General features: G+C 43.6%; 1 protein-coding gene across 2 annotated transcripts in view; it reads right to left on the reverse strand.

Moving 5' to 3' along the window:
• Positions 1-25,221, reverse strand: part of skap1 (src kinase associated phosphoprotein 1) — a 49,923-nt gene that overhangs the window by 10,206 nt on the left and 14,496 nt on the right. For both annotated transcript variants that reach the window (XM_080455473.1, XM_080455472.1), the window contains exons 5-11: positions 18,628-18,708; positions 17,663-17,746; positions 17,452-17,576; positions 16,541-16,604; positions 13,940-14,161; positions 10,757-10,810; positions 10,252-10,361 (exon numbers count right to left, since the gene is read on the reverse strand). In XM_080455473.1, coding sequence (XP_080311599.1) covers positions 10,252-10,361; positions 10,757-10,810; positions 13,940-14,161; positions 16,541-16,604; positions 17,452-17,576; positions 17,663-17,746; positions 18,628-18,708 — 740 coding nt within the window. The remainder of the gene's footprint in view (positions 1-10,251; positions 10,362-10,756; positions 10,811-13,939; positions 14,162-16,540; positions 16,605-17,451; positions 17,577-17,662; positions 17,747-18,627; positions 18,709-25,221) is intronic.

Consider the following 25,221-nt stretch of genomic DNA (forward strand, 5'->3'; position numbering starts at 1 on the left):
AGGAGGAGGAGATCAAGCCAACGGCTGCTCGACTAGTGCACGTGTTTGCGTGCGTGTGCACTGCACACACATACATACAGTGCACACAAACAAGCACGTGGACATGTGCAGTGGGGGGATGCACAAATGTACACACATAACACAAAGCCCTCTTAAAAGCTCTGGTATAATAGTTTATTTGAACGGAAAATGGGATTTGGAAAATTAAATTCCGTAATGAGCGCAGATGACAAGTTGAAAGTAGAGCGTAATCTTTTATTGAAGAGCGCCAGCTGGGACTAGATGTTCTGATTAAAGGCAGAGCTAACTTCATGTATCAAAGACTGCTTGTCTCCCCTCTGTCGACTGGCTACAAGCAACACGCCGACACATACCAACAATTTCAGGCCTATACCCAGAAAAATAGGCAGTGTTACTTTAGCTCCAGGGGTCATCGGCATGATGGCTTGCAGTGGACATTTTTGTGAAAATGATATATTTTTGCCATGGACATACAAATGAGCGGACAATTATGTTACCAGAAACACACAAAGAGCCAGCCCTAAATGTATACTAGCGCAGTGGTTCTCAAAGCGAGTTGAGAGGGACCTACTTCTGGGTTCTTTGAAGGTGGTCCAAAGGGACCATTACAGGTCTGTAACTCTGAGAGTGTACAAATGGAACCAAAAGAGTTATGGGGGTCCTTGAAAAGTCTAAAAAGTCTGTACCAGTGGACTCCTAATGTGGCATGCATAGTGTCATAGTAAATCAGTGTCATACATATTCTGAAGAAAACCTGGAGACTGACATTCAGTAATAGGGTCTTATGATCAAAATAAGAACATTATAATGTTATGTAAAAAGTCTATATTTGCCACGGACACATTTGTCCGTGTATGGACATATTGATGACCCATGACTGTTAAATTAGCTCTGAACGTGTGTACACAAAGTGAATTGTAGTGGTCCAGTTTCTAATAAGGCCTGTGTAATTTGTTCCTGATTGTTTTACAAACACATTGGCGCACACTGACTCACCACACATACGCGCATATAGTAGTGTTTATATAGCCTGTAAGTGACTCACTTCAGCTTTCATAATGCATGTATATACAATATACTGTATATATAATGTATATACAGTATATTGTTAGCAGGCAAAAACCTCTAATCTCCATATTCTAACTTTTTGAGTTTTTTCGTAAATTAATGCCCTACGTGATCATACTACAACGTCACACAAAAGCATCAAAAGTAGCAGATCTGCAAGCCCGAAACGTGGCGCGAAGCTACTTGTGGGAAAAGTAACAGTTTTGGACATAATTATGAGGTTTCCACCCGACAGAGACGATATGGTACAAAGCTTATGTGTCTGACTCACAGTTTCTTTTGTAACACACAGATGGGCGCACGCACGCGCACACACACACACACGCGCACACGCACACACGCACACACACACACACACACACACACAGTTGTGACGGATGGCATGTCGTCAGTGGATATTCCTGTCATCCAGACCTCTGACACCCCTCTCCTGCCAGAGGAATGAGAGGCAGGCCTGCTGTGTTAATGAGTGCTCCTCTGGACGGCCAGGATGGATGGGCCAGTCAGAGAGAGATGGTCCGCCACACTCAAGTGTTCTTAGAGCACGTAGAGTTATACGACTTATACCATGATAAGCAGCTCATCCATCCAGGCCCGTGAGACCGCCATGTACATTATCGTACGCTCTGTCCCACGAAAGCTTGACTGACAAATCAGTCTCTCGCACTATATATATATATATAATTTTTTTTTTTTCCAAGAGTGACCTGTATGTAGTGTGTGATACTTATATCACACACTACATACAAGTGAACACAATATGTTTTGCCAATAGTACTAATCTCTCTATCCTTTAAAATAGATTTGAATTCCCCCATAGTGAGAACCTTCTGCATATATATTATACTGTACATACATATGTTGTGACTGAGTGACTGTGTGACTCAGTTCTTATTGTCCTAGTCTAGTCTTGTCCTGTGCTTTTCTCTCGCCTCTTTCTTTTCTCTTTCTGCGGACTGCGCCCTGGCCAGTGTAATAACTGGATGGGGGGCGCACTACAAATATATATACTGTATATATATATATATATACACACACACACACTCTCTGTATATTTATATATACACTCATGATGGAGTTGGAATGTAACTTTAACGGTGGGAAAGCACTAGTCTGTATTGGCACTGAGCACCCTGTGGTCCCGCAGAGGAACGAGCCCTATAGTGGAAAACATTCTGGCTCCCGTACTCAGTGAAGAGGACGTGTAAAGCAGAGGAAGAAGTGAGAGACAGACGGACGGGTGGGGGGGTCGGATGGGTGGTGGGGGGGTTTAGGCATCAGAGAGAGAGAGTGAAACAGTTTTTCTCTCCCTTGGGGGCGTCGCAGCACTATTCCACCAACCACGCACTGACAGAGAGTTTTATTTATCTCCGTGGCCCATCTGTGCAGTCGGTCTCAAATTCTCCCCGAGAAGGGTCTTTGGGATTATCAGCACCGCCATTTTAATACAACTGCTACATCACGGGAGTGGGGCGCCAATGGCGGTGGAAGTCTGTCAGGCGTGCCGACGAGTCCATCTCCCTCGCACTTGAAGCCGGGTTCACCCAGAGTACACCTGCTGTAATAGGCACATTCAAAGCGCCACAGAGAGTAAATTATTCAAATGACAAAAACTATGCTTCTAAAGTCTACTGTGTCCTTCTTAGTGTTTGTCTGTTGTTGTCTCTCTTTCTTGTCTCCAGGGCGGTTCTGCTGTGACCTCCTTCATCTTGGGATGTGGGGGAATTCTAAGGTGAAAGACAAGACAGTTGGCAGAGTTGGCCACATGAATGATGACAACCACGTCCCCATGAACAGGAAGAGGAGGCCACAGACAGAGATCTCACACTGTAAGGAGGCTCTCTGGGGTTCCCAAACCAAGTGTCCCTCAGCGGCAGGCCGGGCTCTGGTCAATGTCCGGCTGTAATATCATTAACGAGTTGGACCAGGATGCATGCAGCGCTCTGTGTCTGCACGCCTAATTTGTGGGAAGCAACACGTATGTGACAGCGGAGAGAGTGCGTCTGGAGTGGCCTGGCCTGAGCACGGATCAAATCACTGCTCGCATTCCAACCCCAGCTGAGAGGATGGCGGGCTGGGGGGGGTAGGATGGCGGGTTGGGGGGGGAGAACAGCGCCACGCGGTGGCGGCTGGAGAGCATCGACTCTGTGACCTCCCGGTGACTCCTCCGTCGAGAGCGGGTGGGGGGTGGGGGGCGAGCGTGGGCGGGGCCGTCATCGGGAGCACGTTGCCATGGCAACACCTGCAGTGTACCGGCGCGATCGTTTATTTACCACTCAGGGGGCTGGCTAATGGTGGCGCTCTGATGGGACCCATCGCTCATGTTCCACGCCGCAGCACGGATTGACAGCCAACCGTGCCTGGAGAGGGTTGGCCGAGCCCGGCCGCTGTGAGAGACAAGGACTGACACAGGCGGACAGGAGAGACCACTTTTGCGTCATGCCAGGACAAAGACAGACCGTCTCTCTCAATCTGAGATTCTGGGTATCTTTTCCCAATATTTTGCTTCGTCTTATTCTGAAAACACCCACATAAAAAATCATGACCCCCACAGGTCCATTTTTACACTCTCAGAATTAAATCAACACTCAGCACTTTACTGTGCACACAGACGCAAAAAGACACCTACAGCACTCTTGTGCACATATGTATTATTACACTTAAACACACATACACAGACGTGCGCGCGCACGTGCAACCCACAGATACGCATGCACGCATGCATGCATGCATGCATGCTCCCAAATGCATACAAACCAGGGGGAGTGCTAATAAGCCTGACACATGAGGCATCTTTCCTCGGCCACCAGCTGACTGAGGCAGGCCTTGGGCGTGATGAAGAGCAGGAAGTCTCTCATTGCCCTGCCGCTGAACCCACCGCCTGGGTGTTACAATCTCCCCCGCCCTCCCTCCCTCCCTCCCTCCTGCCCTCCCTTCCTCTCCCCTCCAACCGCCCCCTCATCTCTTCCTATCTCTCCCTTTCTTCTTCCGTCTCTCCTCCAACGCCCTCTCCTCGTTCTCCCTCTCTCTCTCTCTCTCTCTCTCTCGCTCTCTGACTCTTTCTCTCCTTCTCTTGCATAAAGTCATCAGACACACTGCAGCTCTGCAGTTCTCCCATCCACTACTCGGCCTAACAAAGAAACATGGACACCTCTGCTTGGCCGGACCCCCTGATCGGTTTAACCCTCAATCAGGTTATAGGGAATCCTGCTCTCTGTCCCCACACACACACACGCCCATGCACGCACACACACACACACACACACACACACACACACACACACACACACACACGCCCATGCACGCACGCACACGCGCACACGCACACACGCACACACACGTTTTCAACTGCTCTGCAAATGTCTTGATAATAAACCGTAAACTGCTGGTAAAATTACCTATTTGATGAGGGTACACCGCTGTAACCCCCCCCTGCCCCCCCCCCCAAAAAAAGAGAAGAAACCCCCCCACCCCACCCCCAACCTATCCATTTAGAGATATGAATGATAATTCTGCACAATCAGAGAATGAAATGGCTACTTAGTGTCCGTTCTTTCCTGAGCGGGCTTTTAATTAAATCAGAGAATTGGCTTCAAAGTGGAAACATGACGGAGCATGAGAACGTCTGAAAATATCTCAGGGACGATGAGATTTAATAAAAAGGAAAACCTACTCGCTCCTTTGTAATGGCCGCCTGGGATTACGGATGACTCCTTAACTTAATAGCAATTTAAAGTGGATTTGTGTATGCTGCTGAGTGTCTGTAATGATGGCTGTTTACGCCACCCCTCGTTTATAATAATTAAGCAGAATGGATCGGGGGGGGGAGGGGGGGGGTGTTACGCGGGCACGGTTCTGGACTATTGGCTGGGGCTGAATAATGACCTACTGTAGTTGACCGGGGGATGACCGCTGCCTCCTGCGTGACCCTGCACCCCAGACTCCCCCCCCCCCCTCTACTTTGGGTGGTAAATAGGATGTCTTGCCTGTCTATAGCGTCTTGGTGTCTATGGCCACAATAGCAGCCAGGGGTCTTTAAATGGCTGTGTGTGTGACAGAGAAAAGCAGAAAGAGAGGAGAGACTGAGTTCACACAAAGGGATAAAGGGACCCCCACCCCCTTTTGTCTTGACTTGACTTTTCCATCTGATTGTTTTCCCACTTTCTCTTTTCTTGGCCTGCATTCAGGCGGTATGACCTGTGGCCACATTGGGCTGTCATGGATTGAAGCCGTTATGACCCTAAAGCCTGAGTTATACTTAGTTGCGCGCCGAAAATCAGATCTACAAGCTTATAACACGTATCGGTGCGACGCGTTGTGAGCTTGTAGGTCAGCTATTTTCGCGGTGCGACACCCGCGCGCAACTAAGTATGAATCAGGCTTAATGGGAGATCGTCACAGGTTCCTTATCCAGAGACTACTAGTGGTCCCTCGGATATGTCAGGAGCTTGATTTCCTGATCATATGTTTCTTGTATTATTAATATTTGACGGTTTCAAGACGGACTAAATCATATTTGAAATGTTCATGCTTTCCACAACACTGAATGTCGATCGTGTGCAAGTCCTTGTTGATTTAGAGAGAAACATCATAAATCAACCTTTGGCGTGTGTGGGCTGTCATCTGTTAAACACCTCCTGTTATATTCAACAGACACTGCCAGCTCCTGCCACAAGGTGTCAGCGGTGTCCATGTTCTCCTTGCCTCTAATGAGCCATTTCTGCCACTTTAAAGGGGGCTGGAACTGAACTGAACACACAGATATTACGTGACTGTCTACTTTAGGAAGCTCATGGGATTGGCTAACCCGTCTCCCCCTCTCTGTGTTTTGGTTGGACAGCGAGGACGGAGGGTTGGAGAGCAGAGAGCAGGGAGATGGAGGGAGAGAGCGAGGGAGAGGTGGCAGCACTCCTTGCCAGAGTTTAAAGGACCCTGGATGGGTTTGTGTCATAAATCTCTCCCCACTCCATCCTGCAGTTCCCCATGAGTGCATATGGGAATTCAGGAATGTGACAGCTGACCTGTAGAGCCCATGTATTTTGATTCTGGCTACATAAATTAGAAAGCAGGAATGCAGGACAACCTTATGGATTATTGAGGGCCATGCCTAGGACAGAATACAAGCATTACATATGTCAACGATAGCGCTGTCATCCTGATATCTTGTCATGGGTCAATTTTGCACTGTTACAACACCACTGTAAATTCTACACAATTTATCCGTGGCATGTTACGTGCTGTGTTTGTAATTTAGATCACCATAAAGCAGCGAGAAGCAGTGAAACATCCAAACATTAGGATCAAGTAAAACAAATCTGAGTATGCCATGTCGCAAAAAAAAGAAAAAGAAAAGCGGAGCTTGGTCGTATTTGTCATTACACGCTAAAATGTCAGTGTAAAGCCATAATGTGCATTAGAAAAATGCAAGCTCTCAGAAATGAAATGCCAGAGCGAAAACACAAGATGGATTTGGCTGTGTGCTTCCAGCCCATGTATCAGAGCGCTGAACAGTACCAGCGAGCTCTCTGGAAGGCGAGTTCAGCATCGGTGCAAGCAGCAGCAGAGGCGTGCTATGAGATTAATTCTCTAGAACTAATGGGATTCATATGAGTTGTGGGGTTCCTAATTTATTTACTTTGTCAGTTGGATGCATGTGCGTCCATACACAGCCACAAACAAGTGTACACACGCACACGTGCGTGCGTGCACACACACATGCTTGAGTGTGCACGCACGCACGCACGCACGCACACACACACACACACACACACACACACACACACACACACACACACACACACACACACACACACACACACACACACACACACACACACACACACACACACACACACACACACACACACACACACACACACACACACACACACACACACACACACACACACACACACAAAACTCTCAGAAAAATAACACACAAATACAGTAAAAATGCCCCCACTTTACAGTAAGTGAGAGATCAATAATGATTGATGGAGGTCTTTTATACAATCGGCATGTTCTACTCAGTTCACAGCCATACGACACCACGCCTGTGGCTATCCCATTCTGCACTTCAGCAGTCAATCACATCCCAGCTTTAAAAATAACAGTTTGTTAGCACCATTGATTTAACACTTAGAGCATGTCCTTATTACCTTGTAATTATGGTCAGTGTTGACATAACAGCACAGACAACCAGCCCTCCCCCAGTAGGAGAATTTATGGGCCCCAGTTTTATTACAGCCATTTCATGTGTCCGGGTCCCCAGTTAAGAGACGGACTTGAGCTCCAGCCAAGGGCCCGTATTTCACTCATGGAGGTCAGGGTTCTCAGGAATCCCCCGTAAAGCTGAGTGTTAGTGGCCCTTCCATGTACACACAGCAGGGAAACCCTCCCCGAGGGCTCATTAAAATAAACAGCCGATTATGGCCTATAATACTAATAATGCCACTCACAACGTAAATGTGAAAACATTAGGACGCAGAATGGGACACGGGCGGAGTTGCGGTGTCATACTAAACCAAGCATTCAGGAGGACGTCCGGTGATCACCTCTAAATAATTTACGGCCGGGCCCCTCTTTAAATCCTTTCAGAGATAGTTACGTCGGATTTATGCTTAGTTGCGTGCTGGTGTCGTGAAGTGCACTGAAAATGTCTGATCGCGCTGCGATGCCTTGTGAGCTTGTAGATCGACTATTTTCGGTGAGCGACACCTTGTTCAGTGAAGTACATCAAGCCCTTTAGAATGCTCTGTCGCAGTCTGTCACTCTGTTATGACTCCGCCATACGGCTGTACAAAACAAGAGTAATCTGTGTCATTACGATGGTGAAACGCTACAGCTATGCAGCACGCCCAACCTGGAGTTGGGTGCGCTTTTAAAGTCACCGGCAAGGCAGTTATCTGATCCTTACAGTGAAAGGTAATACATAACAGGGCAGAGTCTTGGCTGTTTGGGCTGAATTTGTAGCCAACATCTCCACAGAGGCGAGTCTCCTTTGTTCCCTTAAGTATTGTGCCTTTATCATGCTTATATGAAAAATTGTTTTGACGTTTCCCCCCCTATCAAACGGCACACACAGACACAGAATAGTGGCATCTCATTAATTTGACATTGAAGAGCTCAATTAAAACTCTATCATCTGTGCAGAGCATATTTCACCTGTTCCTGTCGTACACTCGCCACTTCAAATACAAGGATTTGTTCAGTTCGTAAAAGCTGCAAATTGTTTGCCCGTGTTTTGGACATTGAAATATAATTCAACTGGCAATTATTTAATTTACTAGTATAGGTGTATATTTCTTGTCAATGTGGACTGGATTATTGATAGTTCGAGATATCGGATTGACCGATATATTGGGCCAATATTAGCATTTTGTACCATATTGGGATTGGCGGCTGAGGATGCCGATATGGCATATTTCTTTTTAGGTTTCTTTTCTAATTTGTGAAGGTTTTTTGTTTCAAAATAGATAAGTATGCACATTGTTCATAAATATGTGAATTATCCAGAGTAATTAAAAAACATTTCACATAATTTTTTTATGTATATTTCAATCACTAGGCAGTAAGTGTACTTAAAGTGTAACAATAAACATGCCAGGCTATCGTGAAAGGAACGTGCACAGCAGACAGTGGAATCAGATGCCTTTTAGTGTATAGAGTTTTCTACATTAATTATGGATATCAGAATTTTTGAGAGAGAGAAAAAACTCGGTTCGACCTTCCTGTTCTCCAAAATATCGGAATCGGTATCGGCCTTGAAAAATCCATATTGGACAAACTCTAGACTGGATTCCTGGATTATGTACTGTACAGGAAACTCAGTTAAGTAATGATATCCTTATTGTCATTTTTCTTTATCTACCATTATGAAGCCAAAGACAATTGTCCATGTGAGGACAATGAAATTTCCATTCTGCAAGTCTGTAAGTGACAGCAACAAAATGTTGCCATTTATTTAGCTATTAACCAAGAATTATAAAGGGGGTTAAATTCAGTGGCTCAAGTTCAAGTTTATGTCTAAACCTGAATAGTTTCAACAAATGCATTAACCATTCAGTCCTTTTGAGAATAAGAGTAGTCTGAAATGCCAATATGCGTACTTAACAATTACTCTTAACTATACAATCAATTCAAAAACAGAAAAGGGAATGCAAACATTACTGGAATTTATCGCCACTGCCCATCAAATACAACACAGGATAATTCGATTGCAAACCGGCCAATACTGTAGCAACAAGTCCCACGGCATAGCAAAAGTGCCCAAATTACAATGCATTGATTTCCAGTAGGATGGCTTTTCAGCAGCAGATACTCTGCATGTAGCTACAAGATGGCCATAAAACACAGCGAAATAGATTGAGAGAGAAAAGAGCTGAGATGCAGGATGGCTTCACCTGCGGTTTATGTCAAACAGAAGAGGAGGGCCTCGCATGGCTGCTCACTCAATTAACCCCTGTGATATAGGCTCAGTAATGAACAACGGCCCCATTACCCAGCGTCTGAAAGGCACTTCACCCTAGTGGCAGGGGGGGAATAGACAATGCCACTGCTGTCGCCTCACCGCTGCATCGAGGTACTGCAGAAATGTAGATGTTGGGGACATCAGCATGTTCTTGAAGTGAAGTGAGCAAATGGCAATTATTGGAGTTAATGATCGCTGTCGTCGTTGTTTAACCTTTATTTTATCAGAGGCTAAATAACCCGGAACATTTTCTGTATTTACTTGGTGCTTCTTAACGTAATTAATGTACTTATTTGGGGGAGGAGGTGCTGAGGAACTTACAAAAAATAGGGGGTGGGGGGAGGGGGACAGGAATTGACCCTACAAGTAACTACGAAAAAAAACAATTAACTGATAAATGGGTTTAAAAGTGTTTCAACTGGTCAGCCAAATGAGATATCGGCATATAAGTGATATTACACTAATTGTATATCTGTTCTTGAGGTAATTGTTTATCCCCCAAAATCACGAAGGCTAATTTGACCTTTGGGATACACAAATAAGTCGGTGTGTCTAAAAACGTAGTTAACTGCACTTTGGCTTTGCATAGGGCAGCATAATTGAAGTGAGGGCGGTGTCCCGAGGGTGTGGTATGATACATGAGCAAAATGACACAGTCAACAGGAATTGTATGTGGCTGTTGATGCGCTGACCTTGCTGAGGATGTAGATGAGTTCCCCTCGATGGAAGGACAGCTCATCTGGCTCGTCGGCATCACAGTCCCACAAGCCCTGGTAGTAGTTGGCGTAATCCGACGATGAGGCTGAGAGGAAGCACACAGCATGCCATGAAGAAAACAACACAACCTCATCCCGCCTCAGGCTCTTTTTTTAGACCATTGGTTCTCAAAGTGGGGTCCCTGGTACACCCCCCCCCCCCAAGTTAACAAAATTAGTTAACATAGTGTCACAATAATGTTAACCACTTTGACCACATTTTATACTTTGGCTATTAAAAAATAGCAGATGTAAAAGCTCATAGCGTGGCGCTATGAGCTTGAAGATCTGCTATTTAACCATTTAAATCCCTGCCACAAAATATTTTTACTACAACCCACTTACACAGTAGCTGAAAAATTAACATGTGAACTCGTTGGAGGAAAAGAGTTGCTGAGGAAGAAAGCTGATAGGGAGAGTAGAATTGGAGTGGCCCTCTGACCTGATTTGGAGCTCTTCTCGCGGCTCTCCTCCACCACATCTGGAAAATCGTCCTCTGAAGATAAAACAAACAAACAAACATTACTATACTTGTGAGGACGTCAACATTTTGTACGGCAATTTTACACGCTTAGCGCTAACTCTAAAGCCTGAGTTATACTTAGTTAAACACCGGTGTCACAACGTTGTAGATCAGCTATTTTATAGCTAGATATAACTCCAACCCTAGCCCCCCTAAATGTAACCTCTAAATGCCTAATCCTAATATTTTCCTAACTGAAAAGCATTCACTTGCAGAAAAATCTTCCTCACAATGTATTTCTCAAATGAAACTGTACTGTGGGGACATTTGGCTCTCACAAGTATAGTCTCGCACTCGCTCGCGCACGCACGCACACACACACACACACCCCAAAGTCAAGTAAAAAAAAGATACCATGAGGTTCAGAACTAGTGTTTACAGTTTTTGTAGGAGGAGTATCAACCCCGCCCTCCCGTGACAAGATCATTTCATTCGTGCAGTTTCAGGTCCCAGGCTGAGAGAAAGTGCTCCCTGTGTTTAGGGGCTGGTGGAGGTAGATGTGTCATTGATTGTGGGGGCGTGGTACCTGGCGGTCGGCGAGGTGACACAGTGATATCCCTGCTCTCTCTCGTCTCCCACGACCATCCTTTACACTGTCAGGCTGACAGCCACGCCAGCACCACCCAGCAACCCTATCCACCCTCCACAACAACCTGCCCCTCTGCTTCCAGGAACCAGCAGGCAGGAAGCACACATGAACGGGCACACTCACATTCACTTTCACACACAAGGACATATGCCTCGCTGTGTACACATGCACATATTTTGCACATGGACACTAATCTAGATGTGTATAAGGGTATGCTCGCAAGTGTTCTGGCTCTGTCTGTCTCTCTCCATCTCGCTCGCTCGCACACACACACACACACACACACACACACACACACACACACACACACACACACACACACACACACACACACACACACACACACACACACACACACACACACACACACACACACACACACACACACACACACACACACACACACAATTATTCAGGGACATTTAAAATGCAAGGAAGAGAATTATAAATCCATTCATTATGCATAACCTGACGTTCGTAAAATTGCCGCACATTGCCATTCAAGTTCCAGGGTTACGAATGAAATAAAATAAATAAAGATACAGTAATCTTGTTTGCAAAGAGTCCTAACATTTGTTTAGCGGTGTTCAAGTGCTGTAGAGAAGGGCATCCATCAGCGAGGCCACTGGTATGGGCCACTGGTTTCTATATCAATGTGATTTAATTTTCCACTCTATAAAATCAGTCAGCAGCACCAGTGTCAATACCACCGTCCTTCTGTATTCTCTCCACGACGCAGCCTGTTCAGCAACATGGACGCAGCACAGCACCTGGAAAATTACCATCTTGGTGTGTACGTAAAATAATATTTGACAAAGAGACCAGTACATATTTGCCATGTTAAACAAAATGAACGAATGATCATGCGTAAACTATCCTAATTACGAAGCCTCTATGTATTATACAGTACATTATGATGTTGCATGTACGGTATCTTTTTTAATTATTGTTAACACAGTCTGGTGGAGCATGTCACACTAACACTTTTGTCACACCTCCCTTGACCACTTAAACCCTATCTATGTAAATGGCCAGTGTCCCCCAGGGATCTATACTAGGTCCCCCCTACCTTTATCCCTCTGTAAATCTCTTTGTTGAAATAGCCAATCTACAACCTCATGCGTGTTGCAACACGCAGTTCGCAGATCTACTATTTTCACTGAATGTTTGCCCCAGATTAGGGTCACTAGTATTCATGTGGTACATTTTTAATTTTCTGCCTTTTTCCTGATATTTCTTCTCTTCTTGGTCCATTCTGAAAACAACTGTAAAAGCCTGACGATCAAGCAGTGTTCACTCACTGTCCTGTAGAGAAGTGGTAAGTGACCATAGAGCGAGGCAGAGTGATTGATAAGTGAAGGGGGTGAGAAAGTGAACGAAAGAGCCTGTCATTTGATATGCCATCTGTGGTCAGGGTCTGTACCCCTTCCCAGATGGCTTTGTACGCCGGCATGACAGTCCCAAGACTGATCTCCCTCTCGCCAACGATTTTGGCAAAGGTAATGCATCCACTGGACGAAACCGAATCTTGATGTATCTTTTTTAATAGAAAGGGTGATGGACGATGGCTGTGAAAGGATCGGATCGCCCCTTTTGTCCTTCCCAGGGCCCTGTAGCCACCTGACACGTGGAACTGTACTCGTTTTCCATAGGGGGTTGGGCGGATTTGGATAAAGACTATTCTATCTGTTTTTGCGATTTTCCTTCCTCAGACTCCAGCATCAGTAAAACCGTGCAGCAGAATAGGATCTGGACCAAATTTGTACCTCCAGAGATTTGATTTTCACTTCCTGGAACTACATTTTGGTTGCTAGGCAATAGCAAAACTCTGCTTACTGGCTGGAATTGTATTTGTTGCCTGGCAACATTAGCTAATTGAACGTTCCATCAGAGAGCGTTCAGAAACGACTGGGATCTTGCTGATTTCAACAACATAACTCTTTCCAGACGGATGCCTCTGTCCACAGTAATGATGAAGGTTAGGAAAAGGGAGCGAGGCAGGCTGATCTCCAGTATTCGCACGCTGGAACTTCCCCTCTGAGCCTTCTGCGGTGCTGGAAACACCATCCTCAAGCCTGACATGCTTATTAGTGTTGCATGATTTATAATGAGAGATCACTGAGGGAGTTGCAGTGATAGGGAGGCACCTGGCAACAGGAACATCACAGCCAAGGAAGGTTATCACAGCCATCTACTGGGTGTTACTAGAATTCCTGAGGGCACGAGTGTGTGTGTGTGTGTGTGTGTGTGTGTGTGTGTGTGTGTGTGTGTGTGTGTGTGTGTGTGTGTGTGTGTGTGTGTGTGTGTGTGTGTGTGTGTGTGTGTGTGTGTGTGTGTGTGCGTGCGTGCGTGTGTTTATTGCGTGTGTGCACACGTAATCATCTTTCTCTTTCAATGTGTGCATAATCATGTGTCTGTGTCTCTGTACATGAAAATCCTGAGTGTTGATTTAAAACGCATCCAGTGTTAAATGAACTGGGGACTCATAAATGAGGTAACCATGTCCTCATTACCTGGCAGGACCTCATAGATGTCTTCATCCTCGTCCTCTTCATCGCCCCCCCTCTCCGGTCCTTGGCTGGGTCCCGGGACCGGGTGTCCAAGGCCGGGCCGAGGCGGGGGAGGGCTGGTAAACTCTTCAATGTCATCGTAGGTCTCCTCTTCCTCCTCCTCCTCCTCCTCCTCCTCTTCCTCCTCGTCTTCGTCGTCATAAGGGATGAAGCTGGAGCTTAGATCTGTCAGAGAGGAGAGACGGAGGGAGGATGTGTGATCGGCGGAGTTATACACTAGAGATGGAAGACACGGCTCCGCATAAAAGAACAAACACATGAATTAAAGGGACAGAGAGACAAATGTCCAAAGGGTTTTGGTGGTGTGACATGTCATATATGGGCAGTTACTACTGCTAGTGAGGAATACCAAAACGCTCGCCCCAAAACACAGTCGCCCGGCGCAAGTCCGGCGGTATTCACCTGGTATTCCTAAATGTAACCTCAGTAAAACGGTGCCAAAACCTAACCTTATTCCTAAACGTAACCTCAGTAAAACGGTGCCAAAACCTAACCTTATTCCTAAACTTAACCTCAGTGAAACTATGCCTAACCCTAAACTTATTTCTAACCTTATCTTCAGTGAAACAAATACAAGAAAACAAGAACTGCTGGTCCGCGCAAAAAAAAATGCGGGCGAGCGTGTTTTGGGGCGAGCCTTCCGGTTACCCTAGTGAGGGTTCAGATCCGGCTCTAGACACTGTGTCACACATCATGTCCTCTTATGCTTCTATCTGTCATGTTTCTCTTATGATTATCATTATTAATTAACCACTTATGCCCTATTTTGTACGATGGTATCATATGGCGAGAATAGCCCATCTACATTGAGCAATACAATAAGTATTGCCTATATTGGGATGTCCAAAATAGGGATGCCACCAGGTTAAAAATGTCACAAGAGATTAGAAATCACGCTATACATTGAAAAGGCGGTTAAACTGCCGCCATTCATTGCCAGTGGAACACATAGAGTGTGAATTCAGGTGCAAAAGTAGTCACATAATGATGACTTAATGCAGCAATCTGTAACTTTTATGTCCTGCAGGGATTCAAACTCGTGTCTCCCTTTATGAGAGACCAGATTTGTATTGCTCCTCCTTAGGCAATCTCCACGTGGGAAAAGGCACAGTAGAGTGCAGTAGATAAGTCAATTTTGCACTAACAGTATGATCTTCTTCAGGCAGGGCTACTTGTCACCCAGTAGGTCTAAAGTGTCCTGACCTACCCTACATCAGGGTCTTAATTTCTTAATAAGCGGACCACCTTCAACCACTGTAGATTATGCCGTTTATCAGTGGTGTAAAGTAACTAAGTACATTTACTCAAGTGCTGTACTTAGGTACACTATTGAGGTATTCTTTACTTTACTGGAGTATTTCCAATTTTCTATACTTTTACTTCCACTCCACTACATCTCAAGAGGCAAATATTGTACTTTGACTTCCCTACAATTATTTGAAAACTTTAGTTACTAGTTACTTTGTAGATTTTGATTATTGTAACAAAACATACATTACCCACTTCAGCCCTATACATTTCGGCCATTTGAAAATAGCCGATCTACAAGCTTGCAGATCTGCTATTTTCAAAAGATTTTTATGCATGTGAAATGGGACATTCGGCATAATGAGTACTTTCTACTTTTGGTACTTTAAGTACATTTTGATACCAATACTTTTGTACTTTTACTCAAGTAAATTTAGAATTCCGGACTTTTACTTGTAACAGAGTATCTCTACATTGCAGTATTGTACTTGAAAACATTTGAGTACTTTTTCCACCACTGCTGGTAATATTGTACTAACAGACAGTACCATACAGATTGGTTAAAATAACCTTCTATTCATTAAAATTGAGTTCCAGATTGCAGCATTAACTTCAACGCTCAGGGGCTGTGTTTGGTAGTAGAAAAACGTGGGCCTGGGGCAGCTGATACAAATGGCGCGGGGTGTCCGTTACTTCCCGCAAATCAGTGGGCTGGTCCGAGCCCGTTTTAGAGCAGCCACCGTGCGACTGCTCGCTCAGATGGAGGGCCAGTCTGATTGCAGGCGACTACCCACTGCAACACAGGGTATCAAGTCCCCTCAACGTACACCATCGGCCGGGCAGAAATCGATGTCGCTGGAGGATAACCAGAACGTCTACCAATCAATTTCCCGTAAAGCTGGAATTCGGTAGGAGGGGGTAGGGTGGGGGGGTGGCGGGGGGGAATGTGGAGGCGGGTGGAGGATAGAGGAGTCAGAGGTACGTGATGACGTGGTCGGTTCCGTGACGTGTAGAATGAGGAGGTTCAAGAACTCGTGTGATTGGCTGAGCCGCTTGATGATGGATAAAGTGTTTTTTATTTATTTTATTCTTTTTTTTTTTTTTGCTTGATTCGCAGTTAAAAAAATGGCAGTCTGTCATTTCCTGACCTTTCCCGCCCCCCTCATGCATACAAGAAAACTTGGGTCGACAACTGTGAAAAATGAGTCTGGGGAACTATGAGAACAATTGTCCTCCTTTAACTTCGTTTTCTGAACAGCTTATGCGTCTTTTAAAAACTAAGACATGCCAGCTTACCTTTCAGGACAAAATTGATCTGGTCCACCCATTCTCTGGCCTCCCGAGGACTGCTGGCAGTGAACTGGTGGGACAGAGTGACAATAATACCACGATTATCATATGACATCTACTGTAAGGCTGGGTTTGCACGGGAACAAAAGATCAGACTCTTAACTCTTTGTGGTGCAAACCCGTAATCTCTTCATGGGAGTCGAAACTAGAAGGAAAAAATGAGGAATCTTTTCCCATCTTAAAGCCTTTGAGACCAGCCGATATAATTTTTATACTTCGGCTATTCAAAAATAGCAGATATACAAGCACAGAAACGCGTTATGAGCTTGTAGATCTGCTATTTTTGAAGAATCTTGAAAAAATGACAGAGATTCGTTCCCGGATTTAATGGGTTAAAGCCATCACAAAATGATCAGATTTTCAAGTTTACGGGTGTTATTGTTGGTATTTGATAATGATGTGATTGACTTTTTTAATAATGTGATCAATATACTTAAATTATTGTTATACCGATAAAGGCAAACTGAGTGTATTTTCAGTAGATTTATTCATTTGTGACCACGGTCAAATTACTTTCTGTGATCACTGCCACAAGGTGCACCCTATAGTCTCTGGTGAGGGGTGTGTGATGATTGGTCGTTGTTGACCCTTTCTCATGTATATAATGGTGTTGGTATCATTTGTCAGCAGATGCCGGAAGAAGGTCCTTGGCCGAAACATTGTGTGATTAAACCCTTTCTTTATTGAGCAAGTGAGGACAAGAGTTTTTGTTTCTTTATTCTTTGATCTGTACATATATAGCAGCCTGAAATTCAATCGATTGTTATTGAACCACAGAGTGGCTATCTAATTCAGGGAATATATTAAATACAGTATACTGTATAAGCTAATTATATTAAGGTTGTAATTCTACCCACCTGGAAGGTACGCCGTCCAGGTGCGCTTAACTCAAAACAGGCATTCTTTTTGGAGTCTTTCCGTAGGTTGGTTACCAGTTCAACACTGTAGCCATTGATATAGAAAGAGCCCTTCTGCTGCCTGTCTGAACGAAACAGATGTATAGGCAGAAAATGACTTTATTTTTCAGTTTATGTGGTTTAAATGTTTCTGTAAGTATTTGAGGCCAACCTTTTTCGCTCCCAAAGTAGTAGAAGATAGTGTTGTTGAGGACACACCACCTCTTTTGCCACTCCATGCTAAAGAAGCTGTGGTCTGGATGGGAGAATTGCAAAGGGAGAATTGCACTGTTAGCATTAGCATGAACTCATGTACAAAATTAGACTGTACTATTATAGCAAAATGTTGATTCATATTCTAAATATGGTACGTTGTTGGGCCCTTATCTGATGTTTTACACAAAAATACTGCATAAAATTATGAAAAAGACTAAATTGAAATCAGGTTTTTTGCCAGGTATATTTGCAAATACGATTAATTGAAAAACATTTCAGCTATTTTCTTATTTTCTTAAAATATAAAGATGAGCAACAATATAACGACTATAATATTGCAATATAATTAGCAATATAGAATTTACACTATAAATTCGCAATACTGTATGTACACAGACTAGTGATTAGTATAACAGTGTAGGTAAATAAATGAATATTGATTATATTGCATGTTGAAGTTATACATGTATAGTAGTAGTATGCATTTCACAATGCACTTAGATAAATATAAATATGAATAAATCAATGAATTATTGCTTGTTGAATTTAGTACTCACAGAGGGTAACAGTATGTACATTCATATAGCAGCACATACATTCCCTTTAATTAATCTATTTTGTTCTCGCATGGTTGTATCTGTTAGATCCTCTGAAAGCACGTAAGGAATTTGGTACATTTTAACAAGGGAGGTAAAACAAAAGGTTATTTCCATTTCCAATCAAATCTATACCCAAGTACGATGCCCACAAACACATCAGAGATGATTACACATCACTTTATTCAAATATTTTTCAAGCTTAGTTTTTGTATACTTACACTATGCTGAAACTATGTCACGGGGTTCACCACATAGGACAAACTACTCATCGATTTTCTGTAAACTCTAAACTTCATAACCTGACTGCGGTATTGCTGTGTACCTCGTCGTTTCTTTTCCAAGTAGCCTTGCTTCAAGATGTTGTTGAGGTCCTGGGCTGCTACCGCGTCAATTTCCCCAAATACTGTGGATAGACACAATTGGACATTGTTGACTGCCTGTGTTCACAATGAACTCCTCATTGAATGCTACATAATTTGTTCTTAATTCTTGAATTAAGGCCACACACACACACACACACACACACACACACACACACACACACACACACACACACACACACACACACACACACACACACACACACACACACACACACACACACACACACACACACACACACACACACACACACACAGTGTGAAATCTAGAGTGTTAATTTAACTCTGAGGAACGGATTTTTGCACTCTGAGTTAAATTAACACTGGATCTTACTATGCATACACACACCATAAACATGCAACCTCCTAAGAATTGGATCAAATACACCCCCCCCCCCCCTCCCCCTGCTTAAGGCTTTAGGAAACTGGGATCAATACATTTACAGTGCTGCTGAGCACTGCAGTCCATACATCTGCTCACAGTGCACTTTAATGAGAATGACTTGCCCGTGGGAATTTTCAACAAGCCTGCATCTGCAAAGATGCACATTTATCGGCACACTAGAATCGCACGAATTGAAATGTCTATAGGGAGACTAGCACAGCAGTACGCAGCACTAAATATTTTAAATGACGACGAGCGGTGAAGCTCCTCTTCGACACAAGTTAGGAAGTGATCTCCGGCTAGCCTTCTTCTTGAGGGATAACTGGAGATCACTTCCTAACCTTGGGCCATTAGTGGGGAAATAGCAAAACTGACCCAGGGTCAGCTTCAAGGGCCATCTGCCGCCCCTCGCCTCATAAGGAGTACCTGGCTTTGGCGTGTGTCGAAAACAAAGCTCAACTTCCTCCGTGCTCATTAGTCATCAGGCATTAGCCTTAAATGGAGAAAAAGCAGTGAGGGAACAGGTGCCGCCTTTTTAGTCTGGAGTACATGGACCATTTAAAGTCCATTTACACTGGTCAGTGTGACACCTCACCCAGGGCATTGATGACAAGGCAGAGGGCCTGGAATCCATCGCCCTTCCAGACGGCACCGCTTAACTGCTGGGTAAACCAAACATGTCATACCGTAACCGGGTGCTCTTTTTTAAACACGGGGAATCCCCCAGTGTTAGACAAATACCCACCCTCTTTCTCATTCTTAAAAAATGAGCAAGGTGAAAGCACAGCTGGGTCGAACGGCCACTAAAATTGTGCGACAATGTACTGTCAAGCGGCTTGTTGCTCCAAGGGCATTTCCTGGATGGGACCCGTGAAATGCTCCTCTGAAATAAGCCTCATGTGGCGGACAAAAATGAAACTTATGACAGCTACTTCCTTGTTTTGGCTGGAACAGCATTCCAGAGATTTATGCACGGGGTCAACACCTATCCAGTGTGTGATCCGATAACCCTGCGGTGCTTTCAGCTCGTGGGCCTGACGGATGAGCAGGTCATTGAAGAGCACAGCCCTGGACACCTCACGGCTCGAACGCACTCACATATCATCGGCCTGCCTTTTGTGGATGGACTGACTGGTGACACTATAAATACGGAGGTGCTGAGGACTGTTTTGTCAAAGGAGAGCCTGATTCGGTACATCATAACAAACAGCGGTCATTAGGCTCCCCCACCTCATCCATCCGCCGGCAGTCCGTTCATTTTTCCTGGGCCTGCTTCCCTGTTGCGGGCGCTCATCTAATCCCCTCATCCGTCTGCCTCTCTCGCTCTTCATTTATCTCAGAGGTCAAGACCGGTTAATAGTTGAGGAGTTGCAAAATCAACATGGGATCACTCTGATCTGCTTGGGTCAATAAACATTACGCATTTGTGCCTTTGCATCACCTTAGCACTGGAGGACATGGCTCCACCCGATTAGCTCGCTCTCCATTTAATTCTGAAATGAAAGAAATATGAAACCTTGGGTGGGAGGCAAATGGGGATTTCACATTTGACCTGATTTCACCGACATAATGGAGAGTCTGCTTTATACTTAGTTGCACACCGAAAATAGTCGATCTACAAGCTCTCTGCGTATAAATTAGGCTTTATGCTAGTGGGGGATGGGCGTGCCGCGTGAACGCTATACTTCGCAACCCTTCCACAGGGTAGCAGTACAAACCTAAAAGCTGTGCATGATCGGCTGTTCAAACAAGTCGCTATTGATCCCACCCACCACCTTGCAAAAACACATTCTGATTGGTCCAGAGTGAGCAATGTCTCCTTTAATCAAATTACACGCTAACACCACTTTGGGACCAAAGTCATTTTAAGTGGATATTCAGAAGTAATCTTATTTGTGAAACATGTATAATTTAGGGTGTTAAAAACCCAACAAGCATCAAACAGTGTTTGAATTGGGTTTAAATGATTTCCTGCGTGAGCGCAGGCACACAGAGAGAGAGACACATTAATGCATCTGATTAGGTCCTCATCAGAATCACAGACAGACGGCACTCTTTCATACAAATCATAAATTGCATTATCAATTATTCAGGGCAATGCGTTGACTTCATTTTCATCCTTTTTGTGTTTTAATTACTGCCATCCACAGCTTGGGTATTGACATTAATTTGATGGCAATTTATTGATATTCCCGCATAAACTATTTAGCTTTTAGCCAAGTGCAATTACAAACGGAGAGAAAGCAGATAGATGGAATGTTACACTCACGTAGCAATGTATAGTCAATCAAGGTGAGGAGGACCTGCTAGGGACCTATGTACATAATGGCAATCAAGAACAAAAGATTTACCCCCATTTCAGAAATGGAGAAAATAATCAATAAGAAATTGATCAGAAATTTCCGTTTAACTGATCCTGATGAAGCAACATATTTCCCCATCAGCAAGCCAACCTGTGCGGCACTTACTGTGCCATGTTTGTTGCCTTGCTGAACTTGTTTTAGACTCTGGGGACGCAACACAACAATGCATCTGAGCTGGCAGCGGTTGGCGACGGCTGCCATCTCTCATTTGGTTATTCACACTCTCTCAGCATGGTGTTATGAGCTCAGCAGTTGATCCCGCAAGAAAAGGCTGATTTATGTTAGCATGACCAGAGGGAGTTAATGTATTCTCTCATTAAAATCCACTTTAGTTAGGCTGAAAGTCAATCAGAGGCCGGGCAGAGAGTGAATCAAAATGAAGGGAAATGGTTGGGTGGGAGGACTAATGTGCTACATTATATCTGACTGTGGTCATAATGCAACAAAGATGCTAGGAAAACACTAAATGGCTCAAAAGTGAGGTTGATGATGCTGCAGAAGGAGACGCCATGGCAACAACAGATTAAAGGACAGCGGGTGCGGTCCGGTCGTCATGGTATTTCTGCTTTACTGAGACAGCAAGAAGGCTGAGAGACAAGGCAGGAGAGACAGTTCTTGTGGCGGGATCCAGCCGAGCAGGGATTGAAAGAGTGCTGAAAATGGAGGCAGACTTTTTGCCAGTTCAATTAAGAGCACACATGGAAAATGTGTTATTGAAATAAGTTATTTCCCTATATAAAAATTGAAAGAAGTTATGTGCATTAACCAAAGATTCTCTCTAATGTGCACAAAAGAAACACATTATTAAATAGGTCTGGCCCAGGTGAAACAGATCAAAAGCTCAGTTAACTGAAGACAGCATCCTCTCACAGCTCAGGTGAGGAGTGGGACTAGGACCAGTGACCTGCGGTTTCTTTCTCTACTGTTTAGTCCTTGAACGCAGGGCGGGGAAGGGGCTTCGGCAATGCCTTTCGATGCGAGGAGGTATTGCATTGAATGCAGCATCAGGGGGCAGGACCTGACCTCCGCCTGAACTCTGCTGATGAGGTGAAACAGAAGGCAGAGAGGCTCCCCCCGGCCCTGGGGGGGTGGATACGGGGAAGGAATGCTGCTGATTCTGGAGACAGAGGAGGCAAGCGGCACCGCAGTCCTCTCCAGATACTGTCCTTGATTAGGAAAAAGGATCCACTCAGTGCACCTTCACCCACCCGGCGCTCAATCTGCACGCAGGCCGGGGCTAAATTGATACATTTTTCCTCATTACAGCAGGAGGCCTTTGCTGTGTGTCCCTCCAGCAAGCCAGCCATCAGAGGGGAGGAGAGAGACCGAGAGCCACTGAGGTTAAGGACTAAATGTCTTCCCTGCCCTCCACTCCTCCCCCTGATTTGATTAGGACTCCAGTCATCGATACATAAACTGCGTATAGAAGCTCTGTAATGCATGTGTTTGAGTAAAAAAAAAAGAAGAAAGGCATACAGCACATTATAGCAGCATGCATGATGTGTGTGTGGCATCCATTAACGTTTAATGGGTTATGGAATCTTTTTTTTTTTTTTTTTTTTTTTTTTGATGTCTATGAGGTTACAAAACAAGGCCCTCGCAGAGGGGACCATTTAACTTTTATAAACAGCCAAATATAAGATTTCTCTCAGAGGCGTGCAGCCTTTGGAATATTTTGTGATGATGGCAATGTTGATGCCAATTCATTTGTCATAGAAATGTAGTATTTGCACAGTGTCGTGTTCCCAGGCTCCCTGTGTGTTGGTCAGAGGAGCAGGAAGGATGGCAAGCTATATTTTCATTGCTGCTACGCAAAAATATATGTCAAGTCATGCTAGCCTCCGCACTGTTTAGTTCTTACATTCCAATATCATAGGTCGGCCACTGCACAGAGACTAAGGGGCTAAATTTACTATGTGACATCGGTTTCCCCCTGGGCAGCCATAAGCAGTGTCTACAGCGACCCTGAATTTCCCTTTTGTAGATTTACTACCACTATTCAAATGCTTAACTGCAGATACAATGATCCTCTAATCGCAGGGGACGGTTTTCAGCTGCTTCACTGACATGGACAAAAAAAAAAACTGGAGTAGGAATATAAATACCAACAATGGAGGAGTTCGGGGCCCACAGGAGAGCCAGTGTGTCCTGTGATAAAAAACGTGATATAACGCAGTCAATGAGAGAGCCTTGGGGGGAAAATGCACTGAAGAAAATCAACACTAAACCTCAAAACGTACAGTTACTGCAAGTTTAGATGCTCTTAACATGGCCACTAAAACACCCTAAAAATAATTTGAGCAATAATGGTAAGTAAATATGTTCAGCGCCGTCATGTTATTGCAATTCTAAATCGTTGCTCATGTATATTGCCTATTTATAAAACCACAGGTATTTGAAAAAACGTCCGTTATTATGGATTGTGCCAATAGACAACAATATGATTCTATTTCTCTAAAATAAAGGAACTTACTGCCATCAATCTCTTGATGGCTCATTGGCAACAGGTGCTATGGAATAATAGTTTGTTACTTTAAAAGAAAATCAGCCACCAGCGCCAAATTATTATTTTTGTGGTGGCTTGGTCGCAAACAAATAAAGATATGCAACAATATAGATTTTTCACAAATGCTGCCATTGGAAAAAATATATATGTAAAAGAATAATTCAAAGCAACTGATAATTATCGTTTGTAAAGCTATCAACTATGAATAAATTAATATTCATTCATGGACATTATTTTGTTATTTCTTCTCAAATATGCTTTTTTACACAAAATGACTTTGGAATTATTGTTATTGAGTAATAAAGTATAAATCACTAAATAAGACTAATAATATATATTCTTTTATCAAGCACTCACCAATCTAGAATATGTTGTGATATATTTTGATCAAATAGAATAATAATAGAAAATATAATTAACTGTTCTATAATACTGATCATTTCTACAGCATTACAAAGCCTACAATATGAATAGTGTAACAGAACAGTGTACATTTAGTTCACATTTTCAGGCTAAACATTTTTAATTACAACGAAAATTGATAATTCATAATAATAAACAACTAAAATGAAACAATTCTAGCAGCATTAATTAGCGAAATTAAGAATGCCAAAAACAAACATACATTGGAGTTGGAGGCGTGTGCGATTTCAGTTGTTATAAAACTGTAAGTTATTGTCAGCACACCAATAAGGTTATCTGAATTGTAAAAACACTAATAAAATAATTTACTGATCTATGAAAAAAAATTACATTCATCACTGAATTGAATAAATTGCAAAACAATAAGGCTGACATACAGTGTTTTTTTTTGTTATTTATTTTTCTGTTTTTATTCAATTAAAGATAATTTGTTAATTTCAAATTAACAAAATTGTAACGGGTAATATGCGTAGCAATTTTAACTATGTGTATATTTGTCATTAATTACTCTTACTGCAAAAAGCAATCACTAAATAATACACAACAAACGTTTACTACATGACCTTGACCAAACAAATTAACACTTTTGTACATTTAATTTACAATTAAACATACAATTTGTTTTATTTGTATTTATTATTTTTTTTCCTAAGATTGCGTACAATAAATCTTGATGTGCGCGACAGTGATGATGCTTATTAAAATATATTTTTCATTTCACTTTTTAAAGGAGATAGGAGGAAGCACCACACCACTGAACATAACATAATGCCTAATTTATGTTCTGTTGTACAAAGTTGTATAGCAGATCTATAAGCTCACAGTGTGTCGCATCCACGACGTGTTGTGAGCTTATAGA

This window comes from Gymnoscopelus braueri (genome assembly GCF_963280865.1).
Source record: "Gymnoscopelus braueri genome assembly, chromosome: 17".
NCBI classification, from domain to species: Eukaryota; Metazoa; Chordata; class Actinopteri; order Myctophiformes; family Myctophidae; genus Gymnoscopelus; species Gymnoscopelus braueri.